The 26,020-nt window shown below is 38.0% G+C and overlaps 1 protein-coding gene across 3 annotated transcripts in view; it reads right to left on the reverse strand.

Moving 5' to 3' along the window:
* The window catches only part of ATG4C (autophagy related 4C cysteine peptidase), an 82,516-nt gene that overhangs the window by 34,129 nt on the left and 22,367 nt on the right, over positions 1 to 26,020 (reverse strand). For all 3 annotated transcript variants that reach the window (XM_059689312.1, XM_059689311.1, XM_059689313.1), the window contains exons 2-6: positions 25,717 to 25,860; positions 22,774 to 22,857; positions 7,070 to 7,303; positions 3,306 to 3,636; positions 412 to 482 (exon numbers count right to left, since the gene is read on the reverse strand). In XM_059689312.1, the coding sequence (XP_059545295.1) occupies positions 412 to 482; positions 3,306 to 3,636; positions 7,070 to 7,303; positions 22,774 to 22,857; positions 25,717 to 25,792 (796 nt within the window). In that variant the 5' untranslated portion in view covers positions 25,793 to 25,860. The remainder of the gene's footprint in view (positions 1 to 411; positions 483 to 3,305; positions 3,637 to 7,069; positions 7,304 to 22,773; positions 22,858 to 25,716; positions 25,861 to 26,020) is intronic.

Genomic DNA, 26,020 nt, shown 5'->3' on the forward strand with positions numbered 1-26,020 from the left:
GGCATTGATTGGACTGTCGGGCCTTGGAGGGAAGGTAGGGGAGGGTGGGGGTAAGGGGGAAAGATCAACCAAAGGGCTTATATGCAAGCATGAGCGGGGGGGGGGGGGGGGGTGTAGAGGGTAACGTGGGGACAAGGACACATATATAATAAAAAATATATTAATAAAAAAAAGAAATACTTGGATGAGGACACATTTGTAATACCTTAACTAATAATTAAAAAAAAAAAAGAAAGAAAGAAATATTTAATAAGTGCCTACTATGTGTAGGGGGTTATATAGGAACACAAATGTGTAAGACATGGTCCCTACCTTCATAATCATTAGAATATAATTGGGATAACTTAAACTCATATGAAAAAAGTCTGACCAATTGAACAGATGAAAATTAAAATTATTTATATTCCTTACCTGTACAATCTTGCGCAACATAAATAGTTATTCCTCGTAAATCAGGGTGTCTTGCTTCTTCAACTGCTTTTCTAAGAAATAACAAGTACATCCTTTAAATCTTAACTGCTCTTTTCAGTTGGTAAGTAAAGAGTTAATTTAAGAGGAAAGAAATCCATCATTTCCATGACATTCTCATTTAACTTGTAATGTCTGCTTTCAAAACTACCATCTGAGTGGTATCAAAAATCAGGTCAATTTTTTCAAAGTTGATTATTACACTAAATTACTCAAAGAACATTAAACACTTGCTAACCAATGGTATTACAATATGCTTCAAGGTTTGCTTCATATTAACTGACTTGCAGTGAATTTCTATTTGCCCACTGGTACACTTATGAAAGTCTTTTTCTTTTCTTTAAACAATAACATGGCTTTTTTTCCTTCATTCAAAAACCTGTATGGCATGAACAAATGAATTTCCTAATTTCAAACCTTAGAATTCTATAGGCCTAACTGCAAATTGAAAAATATTTCTAAGTGAGTATAATGTTCTCAAAGGTGTACAATATAGCCCTGGTTGTTGTGGCTCAGTTAGCTGAGTGTCATCCCATGCGCCAAAAGATCATCAGTTCGTTTCTGGGTCAGGACACATGCCTGGGTTACAGGCTCAGCTCAATCCCCAGTAGGGGGCGTGAAGCAAGAGGCAGTGGATCCCATGTTTCTCTTTCCCTATACCTTCATCTCTAAAATTAATAAAAGCATTGTTTTTAAAAGTGTATGATAGTTTTTAAAAATCACAATATCTTGCCCTAGCTGGTTTGGCTCAGTGGATAGAGCGTCAGCCTGTGGACTGAAGGGCCCCAGGTTCAATTCTGGTCAGGGGCACATGCCCAGGTTGCGTGCTAGATCCCCAGTGGAGGGTGTGCAGGAGGCAGCCGATCAATGACTCTCTCTCATCATTGATGTTTCTAGCTCTCCCTCTCCATTCCTTTCTGAAATCAATAAAAATATATTTTTTAAAAAATCAGAATATCTTGCCCTGACCGGTTTGGTTCAGTGGATAGAGCATTAGCCTGCAGGCTCAAGGGTCCCAGGTTCGAGTCTGGTCAAGGGCATATACCTTGGCTGCAGGCACATCTCCGGGGGGGGGGCGGGGGGGTTGTGCAGGAGGCAGCTGATCGATGTTTCTCTCTCATCGATGTTTCTAACTCTCTAGCCCTCTCTCTTCCTCTCTGTAAAAAATCAATAAAATATATTTTTTTAAAAAATAACAATACCTTGTAAAAGGAATTACACAAGTTGTAGAAATATAAATATTTTTACTTAACTATATCTTTATAATCTTTAACTTAACATGCATGTTAACTTATTATACATGTTTGTTTATTAGTACAGAAGGATCAATAACTATGGGCCATAAGCCAAGTATGACCTATAGTCTGGGGATTTTTTTGGTAAGAATGGTTTTTACTGTGTAAAGGCTTGTTTTTAAAAAGAAAGAAAGAAATAAAAAAATAGAAAAGAAATAGAGACCTTATAAGGCCGGCAAAGACTAAAATATTTACTATCAGGCCTTTTACAAAAAAGTTTTCTGCACCTTAAAGAGTAGAAGCTAAGCGTTTATGCTTATGCTTTTATAAATGTCATACCAAGCTGAACTTGATATTATTAACAATCCATTTAATAACATTATGCAAATACTTTTTCAATTGTAAGAATCTGACCTATAAAATATAATAGCAATTTAATATAGTATGCAAAAAAATTGGTAATAATTTCAAATTTATAGATGACTCTAAATGGAATAAATTTACTACAACATACTATACTTGGATGACATATTAATAATTCCATTTATAGTAATAATAATGGGACATATAACAAATAAGACTACTTTTTAAAAACTTAAGTAGTATCCAAATAAATGGCACATAAAAAGATGAGGTTGCCCTAACCGGTTTAGCTCAGTGGATGGAGCGTCGGCCTGAAGACTGAAAGGTCCCAGGTTTGATTCCGGCTAAGGGCATGTACCTTGGTTGCGGGCACATCCCCAGTAGGGGGTGTGCAGGAGGCAGCTGATCAATGTTTCTCTCTCATCGATGTTTCCAACTCTCTATCCCTCTCCCTTCCTCTCTGTGAAAAATCAATAAAATATGTTTAAAAAAAAAAGATGAGGTATAGAGAAATTTGACCTTAGACTTTTTTTTATATATTTTTATTGATTTCAGAGAGGAAGGAAGAGGGAGAGAGAGAAACATCAATGATGAGAGAGAATCATTGATCGGCTGCCTCCTGTATGCCCCCTACTGGGGATCAGGCCCGCAACCTGGGCATGTGCCCTTGACCAGAATTGAACCTGGGACCCTTCAATCCACAGGCAGACACTCTATCCACTGAGCCAAACCGGCTAGGGCGACTTTCGATTTTTTTCTAACTATTCTGTCACAAACTATTTTACTATGATATAATTATAATACTAATAGTCCCATACATACAAGAATTTGATGTGTGCAAAGAAATGCTGAAAACATCCATTTTAGTTCTTGACATTTCATTACACTATCAGTACATTACAGCCCCTAACTTACACTAATTAAAAAAAAAAAAAACCTGTAATGTTATGCATGTTACAAAGTTGAAAGAGTTGTTAGTATTTAGAATAATTCAATAAGGTAGTTTAATGAAAACCTGGTTAGAAAGACTTAGACATCTATACCTGTGAGCAAATGAAGAAAACTGTCAGTAAATGAAATGTAACTAGAGTTGCAAAACGGTGCAAATAAAAGCTCCTTTATGAATATTCTCACATAGTTAAACTTTGAAAGTTCCAATGACGTATATACACTGCAAAAATCAGTATCGCTGAGCCTGAGAACCTCTGCCACGAGATGAAAGACTGTAAGACATTTTACCTTAAAATGTGAGCCACCACAGCTGGTCCATACCAATCTCCAGCTTTTTTCCCAGACTTCTTTCCATATTCTATCAGTTGATGTAAGCCAAAGAGAGCCAAGGGGGAGTCACCAAACCAAGAGACGATTTTCCTGTGATAAATTTCATTTCGCATTTCATGATCATCAGAGTACCTCCCAATTGTGTCCTTCAGAGAAATTGTTGGGGTTTTGAGTTCTCTTTCCCCTGACAGCGATGCTTCAAATGATGCAGTAAATTTTTTTACAGTGTGGGAAGTCCATGATTCAGAGTCTGAATTTTCAATGTTCAAAGCATCAGGCCAGGTCCAAGCTATAGTAGTTCCAAAGCAAGGTGTTCAGATCTTTTAAATGGTTCGACTTTAACAATTCTACTAAAATAAGTATGCAGCATTTAAACTTAGATGGGTTACTAAACTAAAATAGCAAGCTCAGAAAGAGGTAAATTTATAGAGACCAAAAGTAGATTAATAATTGCATATGGAACAGGAGTGTACTGGGAGTAAATACTAATAGATATGAGGTTTCTTTGGGGGATGATGAAATTGTCCTAAAATTAGGTTATGGTGATGGCTGCAGAACTCTGTAAATCTACTAAAAATCATTGAATTGTTCACTTTAAATGAGTGAGTTTATGATATGTACATTATATCTCAATAAAGTTGATTTAAAAAAGAGAGAGCAATGGAGGAAAAAAAGGGACATATGTAATACTTTCAACAATAAAGATTTTAAAAAAACAAAAACAAAGCAAATAAAATCCAGCCAGTTTGGCTCAATGCTTGAGTGTTAACTTATGAACCAGAAGGTCATGGTTTGATTCCCAGTCAGGGCACATGATCAGGGCACATGCCCCAGGATGCGGGCTTGATCGATCCCCAGTAGGGGGTGTGCAGGAGGCATCCGATCAATGATTCTCTCATCATTAATGTTTCTATCTCTCTCCCTTTCCCTTCCTCTCTGAAATCAATTAAAATATATTATAAATAAATACACTTTTTTTAAAAAAGCAAATAAAGCTATGAGTGGAGAAATAGGTCAATATATTGATAATGCTTACTTTTGAGTAGCAATATTATTCTCTGGACTCTTCTATAGTTTCTCTAATTTCTAAAATTGAACTGTATTACATAAAAACGGGGGGGGGGGGTATCACTAAAATGAAAGACCCCCTTCAAAAAAAGAAAGTGAGAGAGAGAGAGAAACAGCAAACTCAGACACACATAGACAATTCTGAATATGCTTTTTTTTCTTTTCTTTGACAGCACTGAGATGGGATAAAGACTTTTGTATTCCATTACCTGTACTGCTTATCAGATATCCAGTCTTGACCACCCAAAGGCACAGTGAACATATTCACTAACATTCAGAGAATTTATGAAAGAATAACTTCAGAAAACGAGTTTGTTTTGGTTATGTGTTAAAATAGAAGTCTGCCTATGGCAATTTTAAATATTTCTTAAATTTTTTTTCTCATACAATCCTTTCAGAATAACGTAATCATTGTTTAAGGAGTAATATGAATTTGCTAGTAAATGAAAAGGTATAATAAATAAAGTCATTAAAGATCAGCATTCTTAAAAAAAAGTCAACTTTCCCACAATGTCACTGTTTTTAATAACAAGACAGTCCCCAAACATAGATATAATTTCAAGTTAACAAAATGAGTCCTAGATTCAGAGATCTAGTCAAGACTATGAAAAATATTCCAATTCTTGCCCTAACTGGTTTGGCTCAGTGGCTAGAGCGTCGGCCTGCGGACTGAAGGGTCCTAGGTTCAATTCTGGTCAAGGGCATGTACCTTGGTTGCGGACACATCCCCAGTGGGGGGTGTGCAGGAGGTAGCTGATTGAAGTTTCTCTCTCATCCATGTTTCTAACTCTCTATCCCTTTCCCTACTCTCTGTAAAAAATCAATAAAATATTTTTTTAAATATTCCAATTCTTGCCCCTGATTTCACAATAAATCCATCCGAGTTTAAAAATTCTTCTTCCTTGCATTATTCACACCACTTTTGAATAAACATTCTCCACATGACCTCATCAATCATCCCTATAGAAAGGTTACTAAATATTTGCCATGCATTCAGAAAAACTAACAAAAAATGACAGCACTTGGTAACCATATAGGGTAGCCTAAAATGATAAACTAAAATCCTCCCACAAATGTACACATTATAAAAAAAATGTACTAATAGGAAGGGTAAGGAAGGTAGCACACTAGAAAAAAAAGATACATGTAAGTTAGGTATCAATGATATTTTTGAGAGTCTAAAAGACTAAAAATGGTGACCTTATTAAGAAATGCCTAATCAGTTTAACTGATTACTGTCATATCTATAAAGATAAAAATAATTTTAAAGCATTATTGATATATAGAGAGAAAATAAAGAAGTGTAAAATTTGTTACAATAATGAAATTTAAGTAATATAAAAATATTAACTATCTGCTCAAAGTCACTGCTATTGACCTGCCCAGGATTTACTGAACTGGAGATAATCCAGAAAGTTCGATCAAAAATCTATATATGTAAAAGCCTAAGCGACCGGCTGACCAGCCAACCAGCCAGTAGCTATAACATGCACTGACCACCAGGGGGCAGACACTCAATGCAGGAGCAGAAATCACAGGCATGGAAACATGGAACAGACTGATGAATCTCAGAGGGAAGGGGGAGAAGGGGAGGGCAGGAAGAGATTAACCAAAGGTCTTATATGCTAACTAGAGGCCCACTGCATGAATTCGTGCACCGGTAGGGTCCCTCGACCTGGCCTGCGGGGATCAGGCTGAAACCAGCTCTCCGACATCCCCCAAGGGGTCCTGAATTGCAAGAGAGTGCAGGCCAGGCCAAGGGACCCCACTGGTGAACGAATCTGTGCACCAGGCCTCTAGTCTATATTAATAATAGAGGAGTATGCAAATTGTTCTGGACACCATCACGTAACGACCAATCAGGACAGGGGCGGGGCCGCAGCAGAGAGCTCTCAGCACGCCTGCGCCGGGGGTCCGAAGGGCACGGAGAGGAAAGGAGAGCAGATAGGCAGTTAAGGGATCAGGCCAGGAGGGGAGAGCAGATAAGCAGTTAGAGGGACCAGGCAAGGAGGGGAGAGCAGATAGGCAGTTGGGGCAATCAGACCAGGAGGGGAGCATAGATAGGCAGTTATGGCGATCAGGCCGGGGAAGGTGGGGAGCAGATAGGCAGTTAGGGGAATCAGGCCAGGAAGGGAGAGCAGTTAGGCAGTTAGGGGAATCAGGCCAGGAAGGGAGAGCAGTTAGGCAGTTAGGGGGATCAGGCCAGGAGGGGAGAGCAGTTGGGGGCATCAGGCAGGCAGATGAGCGGTTAGGAGCCAGTGGTTCCAGATTGCGAGAGGGATCCCAGATTGGAGAGGGTGCAGGCCGGGCTGAGGGACACTGCCCCCCCGGCACGAAATTCATGCACTGGGCCTCTAGTAAATAAATAATAACCACACCAAAACAAAAGCTACTAAAAATTGAACTTATTTAAATCATGGTAGTAACCAAGAATAATAGGTATGTTCCACACGTGTTTTTGAAAGGGGAATCATGAAAGTTTATGTATAAGTCATACCTCACCCAATTCAATAAGGATGCAATATGTTAGATTAGTTTCAACTTTAGAAGACATTAGGGAGTTAAGAAATTAACCTCAGGGAATTTTATGCAGTTTAAAAGTTGGCGTTCAAATTAAAATAAAACAAAACAATAAAAACAGATATTTGATTTACCTCTACCAAGAAAGTGCAGTATGAGTCCTTGAGCCAATAGCATCTGGCCAGTTCGTAATGTACAGCCCCAACCACAGTCTGTTGTCAAAGATGAGCCTTCTATTTGAGGAAATTCTTCCCTATAGGTCAGCCATATTCTTGAAATAAAATCTTTACGAAATTCTTCTACATTTCCCGAAATCACATGATCTTCTATTGTACATCCTGATCTTGCAGGTAACAGTTTATTTTCATCTACAAAATAAAAATATAAATTATAGTCTAAATATATGCTGAGATGTCAATAATGGTATTATATGCCATTATTATCCATATGATAGAGTATGTCACAATTTTCTAATCTTTTTTTCTATTTAAATGAAGATAAATCTTATTCATTCTAATCAGACTATTCTGAAAATCAAATGAGAATGAACTTTGAATGTTTTGTATACTCTAGCACTAATATATTATCAGTAATATTGTTAATAATAATATCCTATAGTCCAAACATAATCGGCTCTTTTATGAGGGGATAATATAAATATATCTTTTCTTTTTGCCTCATTTGGCTCAGGATATAGATATTAGTGCTCTCTAAAATGAGATCTGCAATAAAAATATCATGATTGTCAATGCATAAAAAATGTGTTTGAACTTAAAATCAAATAAAATATGCACACTGTATTCATTGTCATGAATATTTAACTCAAATTATAAAATCAAAACCAAGATAAAGAGTAAAAATATAAAATTCTTATAGTTATCCTTTTATGTGGAAATATAATTTTTTAAAAAATTGTTGCAACCCATATATATCATTTTTAAAGGCTTTTTTAAATTGATTACCTCTAATATAATTTCTATGTGAAAACTATAATCACTGTTTTCCCAATATTTTATAAAACACTAGTGCTAAAAATGAACTAACATTCCTTGATTACTCCGAAAGTCTTAATAATCTTTACAACCTCAAAATGCAGCACAATGCCTAACACAAGTAGATCCTAATAAATGTTGGTTGGTTTGGTGGGTGGATGGTGGGTAGGTAAATCTTCCTATGACTCTCAATTCCAAGGAGTTCAATTTCTAGTACCCTTCGAGAGGATGCTCAAGCAGTTTTATCATGCTTTTATTCCTCATCCTTCCTGCACCTACTCTTCTTCAAGGCCATTTTGAAAAAAATAAATCACCCAATAATAAAAACCCAGCAACCAAACAGTGGAACGACCAGAACGACAGGTTGACCAGTCACTATGATGTGCACTGACCACCAAGGGGCAGAAGCTCAACACAGGAGCTGCCCCCTGGTGGTCAGTGTGCTCCCAGAGCGGAAACGTCGCTTGGCTGATGGGGATAAGCAGCGCTCCCACAGCAGACAGATCCCCACAGGCCACACCCCCCACCAGTGCACAAATCCCATGCACTGAGCCTCCAATACATCCTATATAATAAAGAACTAATATGCTAATTAGACTGAACAGCAGAACAAGTGTCTGGACAACCTTCTGGACAACCTTCCAGACGAAGCTGGAGCTGCAGGGCTGGCCGAGGCAGTCAGGGCTGTGAGGGCCGAGCTCCTTACAAAAATTTTGTGCATCAGGCCTCCAGTATATATATATCAGGGGTCCTCAAACTACGGCCCGTGGGCCACATGCAAATATAAATATTGTATTTGTTTCCATTTTGGTTTTTTACTTCAAAGTAAGATATGTGCAGTGTGCATAGGAATTTGTTCATAGTTTTTTTTTTTTAAACTATAGTCCGGCCCTCCAACGGTCTGAGGGACAGTGAACTGGCCCCCTGTTTAAAAAGTTTGAGGACCCCTGATATATATATTCAGCTTAATGGAGCTAAGTTGCAGCATATAGTTTCAACAATAATAAAAAGAATAAAAGCCAAGCCCCATTATCAATGAATATCTCTCAATGTTAGAGGTTAAAGTTAATTAAACATCAAATGCCTGAAAATTGAACATGGCACTAAAAATATGTCCAAAATGTCCACTTTAGAGACATTTAACTTTAAAACTTGATACAATAGTTTCTAGTAACTCTCACACCTCATCTTGTGGCTTGCCACACATATAGTTCCTAACCCCCTACTTAGAAGTAGTTACTTCCTTATCCTCTTAAGATCTAGACTCCTCTTAATATTTACTCTAAAGATTATTGGAAAACTGCTAGTACTAAATGAACTTTGTTGTCCTGTTAACTTTCCACTATCTGACTGATTTTCCTTTGTCACAACTTTAATTAATTATATCTGCAGCCATGCATGGACCACATTCTTCGAAGTGTGTTGTTAGGTGATTTTGTAGTTGTGCAAACATCAGAGTGCACTTACACAAACCTAGATGATATAGGTATACTACTACATACCTATGCTAAATGGTACAGCCTATTGCTCGTTGGCTACAAACCTGTACAGCACGTCACCCTGCAAAACTACACACGAGGTCAAACCAAGCATGAGAAAAAAATGCAATCAAGAGATGTAGTAAACACAAGATGTATGAGGCTTCTGGTAGCCTAACATGGCATCGTTTTACAGCAAAAAAAAAAAAAATTGATAAGTAGAAAGAGTATTCTCTAAAATAACAATTAAAAGTATAATACAGGAAATACAGAAACCAGTAACATCGTCATTTATTATCATTATCAAGTATTCTGTACTGTACACAATAATATGTTATACTTTAATACAAATTAAGATAGGGATTTTTCAGCTCCATTATAATCTTATGGGACCACCATGCACTAGGTATATAAGGTCCATCACTGACTAGAACATCATTATGTGGGGGATAACTATATACTGTTTTTTAAATCTACATCTGCATCCCTCCAGATTTCAAGTACCCTAGAATAGAAGGAATATATTTTTTAAAAAATTTTATGTATTGATTTGAGAAATAAATTTGTTGTTCCACTTATTTAGGCATTCACTAGTTGTTTTCTATATGTGCCCTGACTGGATTTCAAACCCACAACCGTGGCTTATCAGGACAATGCTCTAACCAACTGAGCTACCTGGCCAGGGCCAAAGAGAAGGAATCGGTTTATCTTGTGCTCCCCTGAATCTTCAGCACCTGCCACAAAAGTTCAGTCCATAGTAGATGTGCAATAAACATTTGTCAGATGAATGTAAAATAAATGGAACCAAAGGAAAAACCCATTTTTTGTTGTTGTTGTTTGCTTTGCTTTTGTCTTTTTGTTGTTGTTTTTTATGACAGAAAAGACTGGAGAACTTTATGAAGGATAGGAATGTCTGACAAAAATCCATTACAAAAAAAAAGGAAAGTTGATAAAGCAAATAGAAGAGAATTTCTGGTAATATTGAAGGCTTAGTCAAGGCTGACTATCACAATCATAAATCACAATTAGACAAGCAATATGAGAAATAGTCAGAATTTAAGCAAATTACAAAATAAAACCTTAGGAGTACAGCTATTTAGCAGATGTGGGGTAAATTAGATATGCATATGTTTTAAAAATGGGAATGTATTGAAAGTTGGACAAATAACAGAAAAGAGACTATTAAAACTAACCAGGCACATAGGAAAGAAAACCCAATGGAACTATTAGAAATGAAAAATATAATAACTAAAAACAGGAGCTTAGTGTAGGATTAATTACACACAGCTCAGGAGATAATTAAAGAACCAGAAGTAAGAACTAAAGAAATTATTCAGGACATAGCACCGAGAGACAAAGTAAGAGTAAATATGACCAAAGAATTTCAGAGACATGGAGAAAAATCTAACAGAGCGATTTATCAGAGATACAAAAAGAGAGAATAGGAAGAATGGGGAACAGCTGTAATTAAAAGTGGCTGAAAATTTTTCAGATTTTAAGAAAAATATGTCAAAGCAATCACTTCTATACCCATGGCTTCAATAACTTTTTATATACTCTAATAATGATACAATTTTAAGTGTTTTTATTTAACAGTTTTATTTTACATAGAATGCCTCATTTACTAAAACCAGATTCCAAATTGCTCTGTGAAAACAATCACAAAAAATGTGATATTAGCATGTTAACTTTAAGAAATTTCCCTAATTGTTTGTTTGATTTAATGTGTGCTATTTTTTAAAATACAAGTTGGGGTGTCACATAACAAACTTAGCCAAAATAAATTTATAACAAACTTTCAACCAGAGAGCTCCACTTCTATGTTCCACATAACAGAGCCAAAAGTCATCTTCCTCCACAAACCTGCTCCTCCTCCTGCACTCCCTATCCAGGAGAAAGTCAGTCTGTCTAACCACTCGGGCTCCTTCTTGCCTGGAGCTGGCTTTCCCAGGGCAGGACACCAGGGACCAACACTGGCTATGCCTGGCACCCCCACCCCTGATTCCTTCCCCATCGTGTCTAGCCAGTTTCTCTCTCAACTACCTGAAAGCCCAGTTCTTTTCCCTATTTTCATTTTCCAAACCTGCCTGATACCCTCCAGTCCTCAGTCTTTCCTATGTATCACTCTATTTAAGGTCTTGTGGGACTATATGAAGACTTTGGGGTATATTTTTTTCTTTTCTCAATAACAATTTTAATATCCCAACATTGGAGTATTTGTCTATTGTTCCCTATCCAGATGGTACCTAAGTGAAGGAATCAAGTTCAGGGCTTGGTGGTACCCTTGCTCCAACCTGTTAAGCGAGTTGATACTCAGGACAATTCACATGAAAACAATTTAGGGTTTGTAATTTAAGTTCAAAATAGAGACTGACATGGGAGAGGCTGTATGGTGTTAAGTGAGCTGCTTTCAGCATCTCAGACAGAGCTGCCTTATTCGTTCCAACTATAATTTTAACACAGAAGGAAAGAAAACTGTGGGGGGAAAAACATAAAGTAACTGAATGATGTGAGATGTGACTGCCAGTGCTGCAGAAGATAGATTTTTGTTTGCTTGCTTGTTTTTTACCCAAAGGAGAACCCACAGAGTTCTGATTACTTTAAAATTTCCACTTTTACACAAATATGTTTTAGTCTTACTTCAGTGATTAACAGACTTCTCCTTTACACTGACTGTTTTAAAAGAGAGGTGGTGTGTTCTTGAGACTGTTGGTAAAAAAAAAAAAAAAAAAAAAAAAAAAGGAAAACAAATTTAGACTTTAATTTCTAACACAAGGTTTTGGGCATTAAGATGCCAGATCCTCCACAACAATGCTTGTCTCCATGGCTCCCTCTCCGCTCCCCTCCTTTGGATAGAATCCTGTTCAACTTTCAGAGTGCTGAGGGTAGCCCAGCCAGCATGGCTCAATGGCTGAGCATCAACCTGTGAACCAGGAGGTCACAGTTCGATTCCCAGTCAGGGCACATGCCTGGGTTGCGGGCTCGATCCCCAGTAGGGGGTTTGCAAGAGGCAGCCAGTCAGTGATTCTCTCTCATCATTGATGTTTCTATCTCTCCTTCAGCTATCCTCTCTCTCTCAAATAAATAAAAATATATATTTTTTTAAAAAAGAGTGTTGAGGTAAACGTTCTAAAGTAAAAATGGCTGGGGTGTTGGGGGGAGAAGAGGGAAGCGAGAGGGAGGAGAGAGGAAAAAGAGAGGAAATGTTTGATTAAAATAATTATGGGTAACAACGTGGCTAGTGAAGACTGCATTGTTCTAAGTAAAAAACATTGTCATAAAGATGTTAAAGCCCCATTTGTCTCACTTAAATGCCAGAGATTATTTTGTTTCATAGACGAAATGTATTATAGCTCCTATTCTATTTAAATTTTAGTTAAGCTCTTAATTTCATTAAAAGTGAGATTAAGCCTGTGAGTTCACCCAGATGGGATGTGGCTTTGTAAATGGGAAGTACTCTTTTTTCAGAATTACTAAGACAGGCTTGTGAAAAAATGAACAAATTATGTTAATTAATTGTGCCTTTAAACAAAAAGCAGATAATTATTTGTAAAAACTTCTGCTCTGCTTGGTTCTGTACGGTAAGCCTCTGAGTGATTTTACAAACCAGTTAGTAGATGGGTAGTGGTAGTGATAGAAACCAAAATAGGGCCTTTATATAATTCTTTTTTTAAGATTTACAACTCACTTTCATGTATATCTCATTTGGCCCTTCTAACTACAAATAAGGCCCATGTATAGTCTCTCTCTATTGCTAATGAAGAAGTCGAGATTTAGAGATAGGTCTCAAATGACTGTGTAACACAGCTACTGAACAGAAGCTGATGTGGAGGTGATAGATAGGCCAAATTCAGTTCTTGTGGTGCTTGAAAAGCTCTTTAGAATGCAGCTCATGTTTTACAATTCCTCCACAAAGTGGGTCTATCTTAACTTACCCCAGTTTTGAACATTTCCATTCAAAATTATTGTATACAACTCAGAGGCAACACCTACCTCTCAATTCTATGTTCATGAATTCATTATAATGAGTAAGAATAAAAGGAGACGTCACAAAATAGCATGAATTTACCAGGCAAACAAGCTGATATATGTTAAAGAGTTTGTCCCGATGACTTTGAATTGCCCTGGACAGAACTTTAGGAGAAGCTGGTAAGAAAGCAGGTAAGGATTAAGCATTCTGATAGAAAGTGTTAAATCAGAATAGTTAACAGAGTTTGTGAGTACAGAATTTACCTTTTCATGTTCAACATGATAGTAAAACTTTCATTTCAATTTGTTTTTAATTTGGGGGAGACATTCAATAAAGAGATATAAGAAACCTCAATTTCAGCATTTGCCTATTATCAAGTTTCCATAGAAACAAGGTCATAACACTAAAATATAAAGTACAAGCACAATGAAAGTTTGCTTTTAATGTCTTTATTTCAGACAATTTTCTATCAGTTACCCTGGAAACTAAGAAATACCTACTTATGTGTAAAACATTTTGGCTTTTCTACAATGGAGAACTGAATTATTCGGTTACACAAAATTATATATGAATGATGCACTGCCTTGTTCTTCTGAGACTGCAACATGATTTCTTCTAAGTCATTTTAAAGAGCTGTTCCTAAGAACCTAGTATAGATTTCAGTTAAACTTAAAAGAAGTGTTCTACTACCTTGCCTTTACCTGTCAATATATCTAACTGATGGTAGTATCAGTAACACAATAAAGTCCTGTGATACAACTTTATGATTACTCATCAACTTTATACAACCTTTTATGTTATGACCTTATGAGCTTTACTAATCTTCTGGCTAAAGATTCTCAAGTTACCCCTTCCTCCCCCTGAGGAGTGAGTAGGGAAGGAATTGGCAATATTATGTGGAAAAATCTCTGAGCAACATCTTTCCTCTGCTTTTTCTGGTGAGAATGTTAATAATCATTTGATGGAAAAGATTTAAAAAATATAGAAAAGTTATAAAGAGAAGTAATGACATAAAACTTCTGAAACTGTGCTTGACATCTAGAGAGCGCTCCAGGATGTACTTCCATGCACTGCATGGAGCTCTACTGCATGACTCTGGTAGCTGTTCAGTGGATCATCAAATGGTTGGAGCATCATCCATTTACCCACCCTTTATGGTTGGACCTCTTCTAAAGTGAAACTGTACACAATCCTATATAAAAAAAGGGTAATATGCTAAGTGACCTGTTGTCAGGTCATCTGTTCCACCAATCAAAGCGTAATATGCTAATGATATGCTAAGGCCGCTCAACCACTAGCTATGACATGCACTGATCACCAAGGGGCAGACAGCCGACCAGTCGACCAATCACTATGACATGCACTGACCACCAGGGGGGAGACACTCCGACCAGTAGGTTAGCTTGCTGCTGGGGTCCGGCCGATCCGATCGGGACTGAGCAAGATGGGCTGGACACGCCCTGGAGCCCTCCCGCAGTCCTTCCCTGGCTGGCCAACCTCCCCGGCTCCAATCGTGTACCGGTGGGGTCCCTCAGCCTGGCCTGTGCCCTCTCGCAATCCAGGACTCCTCAGGGGATGTTGGAGAGCCAGTTTCAGCCTGATGGCAGAACGACCGGTCGCTATGATGCGCACTGACCACAAGGGGGCAGACGCTCAATGAAGGAGCTGCCCCTGGTGATCAGTGCACTCCCACAGGGGGTGCACCGCTTAGCCAGAAGCCAGGCTCATGGCTTATGAACACAGCAGCAGTGGCGGGAGCCTCTGTGCAGTGCTAAGGATGTCTGACGGCCTGCCTAAGCCGTCAGTCAGACATCCCCTGAAGGCTCCCAGACTGCGAGAGGGCACAGGCTGGGCTGAGGGACCACCCTGAGTGATGGAATTTAGTGCACCGGGCCTCTGGTCCCATTATAATGTGTTATTCTAAGGACACACATAAAAACGGATGCATTGTACCTCCCTATGGAATTCAGGATGTCATTTCATAGTTAAAGTATTTTAACATTAAATGTTCTTATCCCAAATTAAAGTTGCTATGGTTTCTCACTGGACATTATAACTCATCTTTTAAATTATTTTTGTTTGTTTGTTTTTGTTTAAAGTATTATATATGTCTCCTTTTTCCCCCATCGACCCCTCCCCAGCCACTCCCACCCCCCAGGACAAGCCCCCACTGCCCCAGTGTCCATTTCCATGGGTTATGCTAATATGCATGCATACAAGTCCTTTGGTTGATCTCTTACACCCCCCACCCCCACACTACCCTGCCTTCCCTCTGAGGTTTGACAGTCTGTTCGATGTTTCTCTGTCTCTGGATCTATTTTTGTTCATCAGTTTATGTTGTTCATTATATTCCACATCCTCTTTTAAATTTTTGAGGTTCTGGTGTCTTAAATTTGAAAGTACTACTCTAAGATCTGAAAGTAATGCTGATCTTAGATGACAATTCAGAAGATATCATTAGAGATGAAGGAATTAGTGAAAGAACATATATGCATAGCCCCAGGACACAGACAATAGTGTGGTGAGGGCCAGGGAGGGGTGATGGAGGTTGGCTGGAGGTGGGCAAAGGGGGAGAAATGGAGGATTCCTGCAATAGTATCAACAATAAATTACCATCAAGGTGTAGCAAGCATGACTGCAGTGCTCACTGAGAAAGAAAAGAATAAAACAATATGCATCTTAAATGCCACCTAAGTAATTAAAGGTTAAGTATGGATCCATTTTCTCCCTCTATCCAAACTGCAGAGCAGACAGAGGAAGAAGCCAGTCCTGCTGCTACTCTGACCCAGGGGCTTGAGGAGCTTCGCAGCGCCTGGGCAAGAAGCTCAGCCTTGGAGCCCAGCTTGTCCTTGGAGATAGGATCACAGGGTCACAGGGACTGTGCGTTCCGCTTTCCTCTTCTAAAGAGGTCGGTTTTAAAATGAGATAACTTTTTCATAAAACGTGTTACATCTTTTAAAAGCAAAATCACTGCACTTTGCATTAGAGACTTCTCAGAAATACCCATTTTGCATCAGATGTGACTTTGTGGTTTGCCACGTAAGTATTGGCCAAGTGATCTCTTAACTGCATCAGAATCTTCGGATGCGTATGAACTGGGTTATTCTGGAACTACTTGGTGTTCTGGTTGTCCCTGGCTCTTATTCCACACCCTTGCTAATCAATGCCTGTACCTGCCGTCTCCCACTGAAGGGTGGTCACTTGAGCCAGCCCCTTCCTGGCTGCAAGCTCAGTAGGTGTGTCTGGGGCCTAAAGTTGAGCTGCCCACACTTGACCTTTCACGTAGAATTGCAACTGCCTGTAATTAGCATTTGTTCATTAGTGCTAGGACTAGAAGACTCTTTTTCTTTTCAGGCCATATTTTCACAGTAGTATTTTTTTGATGATGCATCAGACACTGCAGTAAAAAACAAATCAGAGTTGACTGAAGTTTTACTAAAGTTTGCTCTCTTAAGCATATTTTAACTCAGGAACAACACTCATCACCTGATCTCTCCACCACTGTGTTGTCAACATCCCAAGATGGTCTCTTAGGAAACCTGCCTTGAATGTTAACTGAAGCAGCAAGTGGTAGTACGTGTGTTTTTACTGTCCCTTCCCCTGATGGGATGATGATTGAGATGCTTGTGTGATGCGTTACTTTTTCTTCCCATGGATCCAACATTTTACTAAGCTTTTTAGGGAGCAGAGAAAATGCATCTGAGAGCAATTCTTTCTACAAACCTGCCCTAATCTATAAACAGACTGCCTACATTTTTCCATGTGACCTTCTGAGGGATTGGGAGTTGATGGGAATGGTAGAAAGGGGCACTGTTTACCCTAAGAGTTACTTCTCTGCTCTCATCTTTCATGGATGGGGCGAAAAAGCCATTCCTGTCCTGATAAGTAAAGCACTTTTAGTTCCACATGATACTGAGATGTGGCATTGGAAGCTCTGTCCATTGTGCTTTGCCGTGTGTCTCAGTCCATGTGCACCAGAGTGTCTGGGATGCTGAAAATCTCCTGCTTTTTGTGAACTTCCTGAAGTCTCTCACTTCATTTCTCCAGGACACACAGAGTCCCTTTTACTGCCGTGGGGACACCATGTACATACCACAGACTGTCCTGGTGTTGACTACTCATGCTACATTGTTGTAGTTATTAAACAGATTATTATTCTTGTGTTATAAATAAATAAAAAATAACGTTCCATTTGGAATAAAAGTATTTGAGTGAATTTGCATCTTTATGCTGTATTTGTTTTTTGAGATCAAAAAGTTAAATTGCATGTTTACCCCACAGCTTAAGAAACATTTCAGAGTTTTAGCTATAGTTAAAATATTTCTAGCTTGGAAAATTTAGTCCTCTAAATAATTACGCATTTCAAAAATATACCATCTTGATCTTGAACTTTTTAATAAAGAATAAGTGCCTTTGCAGTAAAACACCTGAAAAATGCAAAATGGCGTTTTATACAGGGGGTGGGCAAAAGTAGGTTTACAGTTGTACATATGGAAAAATATGTAATACAAGAATAAATATCAAAATAAACTGTGTTTCATATATTCACAACTGTAACCTACTTTTGCCCACCCCCTGTATAATATACAGATACTTACAATTATTGGCTACTGGAAATTTGTAAGTGTTATGTATTTTCAAAGGCATCAAGTAGATTTTCTCCCTCTCCATCTTTTGTGTATTAGTGAGGGATCCTGATGGGAAAGTGTGACAGATAGCATGATGAAAACTATTTTATATTAGTATGAGGAAGGAAGGCTGATCTGAATTAGTTTTAAAAATACAACAAAACGTAGCATATTAAAATTGTTGAACCCTGGCTGTGTGTGTCCCATGCATCAAAAGGTTGCTGGTTCAATTCCCGATCAGGGCACATGCCTGGATTATGGGCTTGATCCCTAGTAGAAGGCATGTTTGCTCTCACATCAGTGTTTCTCTCTCCCTTTACCCTCCTTTCTCTCTAAAAAACCTATTAAAAATCTTTGTTTTAATAGTTAGTATACTGTGATATTCAAAAATGCTACTATTTCTTTCAACTACTTATAGTGACTGGGATTAGTAATTGGCCTTATTTAAGGAAGAGAATTGTCCTAACATAGTTTAGGCTATTTCAGTATTTGATTACTGCTATATTGTTAGGCTCTTTACAAATCAATTAATACTTCAAAAATAAAAGACTACTTCTAAAGTGTGTTACTTTATTCTCTAGAACAATGATTTCCAACGACTTTCATCTCATGGCACACAAAAACAAATTACTAAAATTCTGTACTACACCAAAAAGAATTAACCAATCAAAAGCAACATTACTATACAACATGACCAATAAGATGTAACTCTATTATATGACCTACAACTAGACTCTAGTGACTAGAGGCTGGGTGCACGAAATTCATGCAAGGGGACGGGGGTCCCTCAGCCCAGCCTGCACCCTCTCACAATCCGGGATCGTCCAACTGCCCGGTTTTCGGGCCTAAACTGGCAGTCGGACATCCCTCTTGCAATCCAGGACCCTGCACCAGTGACCATATTTTTCATACAGGTGAAAGGCATCTTGCCGTTGTATGGGCAGCTACATTTTTTTGCCCTGATTATAAAAAGTGGTACATAACATGATCCTTCTGAGGCAGTAGTACCATTTTCCCCATCTTATGGGTGGAAAAACTGAAGCAGAGAGAAGTTAAGTAATTGGCTTTGTCACACAGTTATAAGTGTCAGAATCAGGGCTGACCACAAAATGTGCAAGCCAGAGTCCATGCATGTCATCACTGCATCATCCTGTTTATTCAGTGTTAGAGTAGCCTTGCCAGGTTTTAATTTTTAAATCTAAGAGACTGATCCCAATATATAGGGTAGGGTCCGTAGGCCTGGCCAGTGATCTGTGGAGCAACTGGCAGGGCAATCAGGGGGGGCCCCCACTGGCACCCACCTTGGCTGACGGCCTGGTACCACCCACTTGCCAGACTTGGCCCCCATCATCCCACTGCCGCCGCCAGCCCCGCCCCCCACCACTGCCGCCAGTCACCTCCCTCTGCCCACTGGCACCCTCCTTGGCTGGCTTGGCACCACCTGCTCGCCAGCCCCGCCCCCCACCAACCAATCATTCCACAGGTCGTTCTGCCATTTGGTAGAGTTGATTATTAGGGTTTTATATAGATAGATATATTTTTGTTTTAAGACAAGGTATTCACACCAGAAGGGTATTGTTGTGTTGGCTATGGTCATTTTTTTAATTTGACCATCTAAGGGAAAAGAAGTCAGTGCCCCTGACTAGTCAGGTATTTTTTAAAAATTCCTACAGCACACCGGTTGAAAAGCACTGCTCTCAAAAAGGATCTCAAAAAGTTCACTGCCACCACTCCAATACCACTACAGATAAATTTGAATTTGTTTCTGTAGTAAAATTTACCTTCCAGCTGTAACTGATTTTAAATCATTTGTTACTGACAGCTGTGAGTGCTCAGCAGCTGGGGGTAGGAGAGAAGTGAGAGACCTCCCTTCCCTGGAGAAGCTTACTTTTTTGTGAGGGGGACACCCTGTAAGCAGCTGGTACCTTGTAACAAGTGGAGCTATGTGACTGTACAGAAAGGGAGAAGTTTTATAGTGTGGCTACTGGCAAAGATATCCTGGAGGTAAATTGGGAGGGATTTGGGGGGAGGAGCAGCATGAGTGAGACAGGGTGATGATGAGTATTAAATAACTTAGAGAATAAAATTAATAACACTTAAAAATGAATAAAAAGTATTCTCTGAGGTTCTCCCTTGAGTAATGTAATGATAATCTTATTTAAACATGAAGTGAGAGTTAACATGTTAAAGTTGTTTTATCTGTTTCTTTGGATCTGAATCTTATAAAACTCTTTTATTCTCCAGATGAGTAAACTGGGGCCCAGAGAGACCTTTGGCCCCTCCAGCTTGTTAGTGAATGGGCAGCCCAGCACTCACACACCTCTGCCTCGAACACATTTGTTTTGTCACACTGTCTCCAGAACAAATATTCATTATTGGCTTTCATTTACTGCTATAAAATGCTCTTCCTTCAATATTATATAAAGCATTACATTTTATTGTAGTAAGTGAATAGTAGAAATAGAAAATTGCAGCTGTTTTTTATTGCTTAAGAAAATAAAATACTAAAATCTTATTCTAAACTTTTCACATTATTATATAGGATATTTATAATAGGTGTCTGCCAGGTTTGATTATAGGTGCTATATCAAGGGCAGCATTTTATAACCCATTCCTCAAATCTCATCTGTGGAAGTTAGAGTATCTAATGGGTTTACTACAGAGCTGCACATGATATCACACTCAAGCAGTTCATGGAGCATAAGAAAAATTACAATGCTTAATCGATTGACATTTTAACTAAGGAAAAACCACACTTTTATAGGTTTAACTTACTGTGACATTTTCTTCTATTTCCCTTCCCCTTCATGTATCTCCTGGGAGTCTTACTAAAAAGTATAGCTCATGCTCAACAATATTTCTAGATGACAGCACAGTCAGCCAGCCTAAACTTAGAACCACAGTCCAATGGTGAATAATATGACTAGGTTGACAAGGGATGAGTAACAGACCCCCTTATGCTAAAGGCATTCTAGCCATACCTAATTTCAGTCAATTAATTGTCTTCTTCGGTGATCAGGTTAAGAAACTGGTGTCCATTATATATTAATTTCAAGGACCTAAATATAAATTTGTAATTTCCATTTTAATCTCAGAAGGAGTATATGAAGGGAAAGCCAGTAAGCAAATAAGAAATCCCAGGAAAAAGCATTTGTCTTTATTTGCTGGATTTCTGTTGTTAGACATTGTTGAATATAATGAAAAGGAGAGGTGCTCTTTACTGGGTGTTTCTAAAAAACAAAAAGTATGTTTCTATGAGATATATTCCTAAAATGATGCATACTACTTTGGAACTTACCAATGGAAGAAGTAACAGCTTGTCCCCTACTTGCATTGGAGTGTATCTGCATTTAAATTTAATTGATTTTTGTCCTATTTTCCCCATCATACATTTTTTTCCTGCATTATTTTTGTATAGTAATTCATTCTCCTTCCTATCCCCAAAAGAGGGGGAAAATGCATCACACCAGTCTTAAGGAACAAGTTTTTAAGCTAATTTCTTCGTGGATAAAATTTCTTTCAACTCAGGTTTTAGTTTCATAGATATATTTAATTTAATTATACACACACACACACACACACACACACGGGGGAGGGGAGGTCAAAGTAAATTTACAATTGTGGGTACATGAAACAGTTTATTCTTGTTATTATGTACTCATTATTGTATTACTAGAGGCCTGGTGCACAAATTCATGCACAGGTGGGGTCTGGTTGGCCCAGCCCGATCAAGGCCAATCAGGCCAGGCTGGCTGGGGGGAGGGGCCACAGGCAGTTGGCCAGCCGGCCCTGCCCCTGACCAGGGTGGGGGGGCCAATCAGGGGCAGGGCTGTCCAGGGGGAAGAACCACGGGCAGTTGGGCGGTTGGCTCCACCCCCTGGTCGAACTCCCAGTTGAACTCTCGGTAGAACTCCCAGTCAAGGAGACAATTTGCATATTAGCCGTTTATTATATAGGATATTTCATATGAACAACTATATACCTACTTTTGCCCCACCCTGTAGGTATATTTGGAGATCCAGAAGGAGAAAGAAGAGAGGGGAAAACAGACAAAGTATTTTAAGACAACATGGCTAAATTTGATGAAAACTATAAACCAACAAGCCCAAGAAGTTCAACAAAACCCAAGCACAAGAAACATGAATAAAACTACACCAATGCACATCATAATCACATTGTTCCAAACTAGTGATTAAAAAAAAAACTTCAAAGCAGTTAAGAAAAAAAAGGACATTATGTACAAAGAAAGATAAGGATGACATCAGATTTCTCATTGGAAACAAAACAAACAAGTAGATAGTGAGGCAACATCTTCAAAGCTACTGCAAGAAAAAAAAAGCATCAACCCAGAATTCTATACCCAGCAAAAATATCTTTCAAAAATGAAATATACTTTCTCAGAGACATAAAAGCTGGAAAAATACATCACCAGCACACCTATACTATACAAAACATGATGGTTGTTAGGGATTGAGGGCAAGGAGGAATGAATTATTGTTTAATGGATATGGAGTTTCATATTTTACAAATGGAGAGTTCTGGAGATGAATGGTGGTAATGGTACCACAACCTTAAGAAAGTATTAATACCATTGAACTTAAAAATGATTAAGAGGTAAATTTTATGTGATATTTTACCACAAATTTTAAAATAGAAGTAAAAAACAACAGAAATGTGCCAAAAGTAGATTAATCTAGAAATAAAATAGTGAAAACAGTTACACAATGAATTTCTACATATTTTTAAATGGGTTACAAATCTAGCACTTACCTTCACATTTAAAATGATAACATTTTCCAAGCAATAATACAGGAGAATTTCTACTAAAATACGTCTTTGTTTTCAACACCCAACCTAAATGAGAAAAAATTGGTTTGCAATTAAAGGGTTACGCACTAAAATTCTAGCAACATTTTCTTTTATTTAATTTCAAATCATCAATTATCAACTATGGATGTGCATTTTTTGCAAAAGTAGCAAATATTTGGACAATGAACTGAAAATATGTATTTTAACTACATTCACTCCACTTAAAAACATGAGAGAGAAAAAATAATTTTAATTTACTTTCAAACAGGTAACAATGTTCTTATGGTATAAAAGAATTTTTAATCCTTATGCAAGGATATATTTTTATTGATTTTAGAGAGGGAGGAAGGAAGAGAGAAGAAAATATTTACAAATCATATATTTGCTAAAGGATTCTTTTTTATCTAGAGTATATAAAGAACTCTTATAATTCAATAACAAAAGGACAACCCAATTAAAATGCACAAAGAATTTGAATGTATACTCCAAAGAATATATACATGTAAGGCCAATAAGTACATGAAAAGATGCTTAACATCATTGTTCATCAAAGAAATGCAAACCAAACTCACAGTAAAATACTTCACAACCACTAGGATGGCTCTAATAAAAGAATAGACAAGGTATTGGTGAGGATGTGGAGTAATTCAAACCCTCATACATTAAGGGTGGGAATGTAAAATGGTGCAGCCACTTTGGAAAAGTTTGGCAGTTCCTCAAAAAAATTAAACTTAGAGTTAACATATGATCCAGAAATTCTACTCCGAGACAACAGAAAACATGTTCAGCCCTGGCTGGTTTGGCTCAGTGGATAGAGCGTCAGCCTGTGGACTGAAGGGTCCCAGGTTCGACTCCAGCCAAGGGCACATGCCTGGGTTGTGGGCTTTATCCCCAGTGGGGGATGTGTAGGAGGCAGCCAATCAATGATTCTCTCTCATCATTAATGTTTCTATCTCTCTTTCCCTCTCCCTTCCTCTCTGAAATCAATAAAGATATTTAAAAAAAAACAAATATGTTCACACAAAACCTTGTACACAATGTTCAGAGCAACACTATTCATATTCCAAAAAGTAGAAATAACCTAAATATCCATCAACTGATGAATGGGTAAAGAAATGTGGTATAGTCATACAATGAAATATTATTCAGCCATATAAAGGAATAAAGTACTGATATATACATGATACAACATGGGTGAACTTTGAAAACATTAAGTGAAAAGGGCCAGACACAAAAGGCCACAGGTTGTATGATTTAATTTACATGAAATGTCCAGAATAGGGAAATCCATAGATATAGAAAACAGACTGGTGGTTGCCAGGGGCTGGAGGGAGGTGGAGAGGAATAGGGAGGGAGTAGCTACTAATGGGCATGGGACTGCTTTTTGGGCTAAAAATATATTCTGGAATTAGATAGTGATAATGGTTGCACAGCCTTGTGAATATCCTAAAAACCACTGACTCATACACTTTAAAGGGTGCATTTTATAGTATATAAATTATAATAGAGGCCCGGTGCACGGATACTAAAGGTCTCTTGGCCTGGCCTGCACCCTCTCGCAATCCAGGACCCCTCAGGGGATGTCAGAGGGCTGGTTTCAGCCCAATCTCCACAGGCCAGGCCAAGGGACCCCACCAGTGCACGAATTCGTGCACCGGGCCTCTAGTATGCATATAAGATCTTTGGCTAATCTCTTCCCGCCCTCCCACCTCCCCACTTCCCTCTGAGATTCATCAGTCTGTTCCATGTTTCCATGCCTGTTCATTTAGAGTCTGCCCCTTGGTGGTCAGTGCGTGACATAGCTACAGGTAGAACGGTCACTTAGGCTTTTGTATCTATTGATCTCAACTTTAAAAATTAATGTTCATAATTTTCAGAATGCCATGTCATGTTATTATCAAGTTATAACTGTCTAAATAGCTAGTTGGCCATGACTTCCAGTGAGCCAGAAGTCAACTGCCAACAGGTTTTACCTGAATTTGCAGTGTCAAGGAATTTCACTAAATTTTATCATTTTTATTTTATGGCTATGAACTTCTTCCTGTTGAAACTGGTTCTGCTGAGTATTTCTCCATTTCTGAAGGCTTCTTTACCTCCTATTTGTTTTTAATCTGAAGTGAGCTTCAAAAGTACCATAAGATCGGTTGCCAGATGGGAGAGGGTTAGGGGATTGGGTGAAAAAGGTAAAGGGAGTAAGAAGTACAAATTGGCAGTTACAAAATAGTCATGGGGATGTAAAGAACAGCATAGGGAATATAGTCAATAATATTGTAAACTATGTATGGTACTATACTTACTGGGGGGATTGCTTTATAAGTTATACAAACATCTAGCCACTATGCTGTACACCTGAAACTAATATAATACTGAAAGTCAACTGTAACTGAAAAAATTAAAAACAAACAAATAAAAAAGAATAAACTGTAAAACAAAACAAATTAAAGAAAACGCCATATGACCCTTATTGGATTTATTTGCAAACCAAGAGTTACTAGGTTAAAAATAAGGGTCTCAGGGTACTTCCAGGAGAAATTCATAGGTATCAGTGCATGAACTTTATACCGTCTTTTTTGTGTGTTCAGAGGTCTATTTTGCTTACTTCCTGGTTCATACATGAGGTTGCCTGAAATTAAATCTAAAAACGGAGGTATTACCATCACCTGAATAAATTCTGTTTGGAATTTTAAAAAAGAAAAAAGAGGGCACATAAGTATGCTTTAGTTTCTAAGCATTGTTTATGTTGATATTTGGTTCTTTCTTCAGGAGACATTCTTATCTACATTCCTTACAGAAATATGTCATTCAATGAGAACCTTAAGCAATGTCAGTGATTTAATAAGGAAGATGATACACATCTTCAAATATACCTTTGGATTTATACAATTTTTAAATCAAAATACTTACTATATTTCATATTGTTCCAAGCAGATATAAATTTAGTTTTTAGCTTGTCAACTTCTTCTGTTCCTGTGGCCTCCATATTCAAATTCTAAAGAAACAGCCATCACTTGATTTCATTCTTCTACAGAGTTTAATCTTTTGTACTGACTAAAAGAAAAAAGTTAAAGGAAAATAAGTAATAAGTTCATGTTATATGGTACAATACCTGCTAACGTTACTTTAGTGATTAAGTAAAATTTGAATTTGAAATGAGCAAACCAATTTCTCATATTATAGAACAGACTATAATATAGTCAATAAATATTTT

Source organism: Myotis daubentonii, chromosome 3 (assembly GCF_963259705.1).
Source record: "Myotis daubentonii chromosome 3, mMyoDau2.1, whole genome shotgun sequence".
Taxonomy (NCBI): Eukaryota; Metazoa; Chordata; class Mammalia; order Chiroptera; family Vespertilionidae; genus Myotis; species Myotis daubentonii.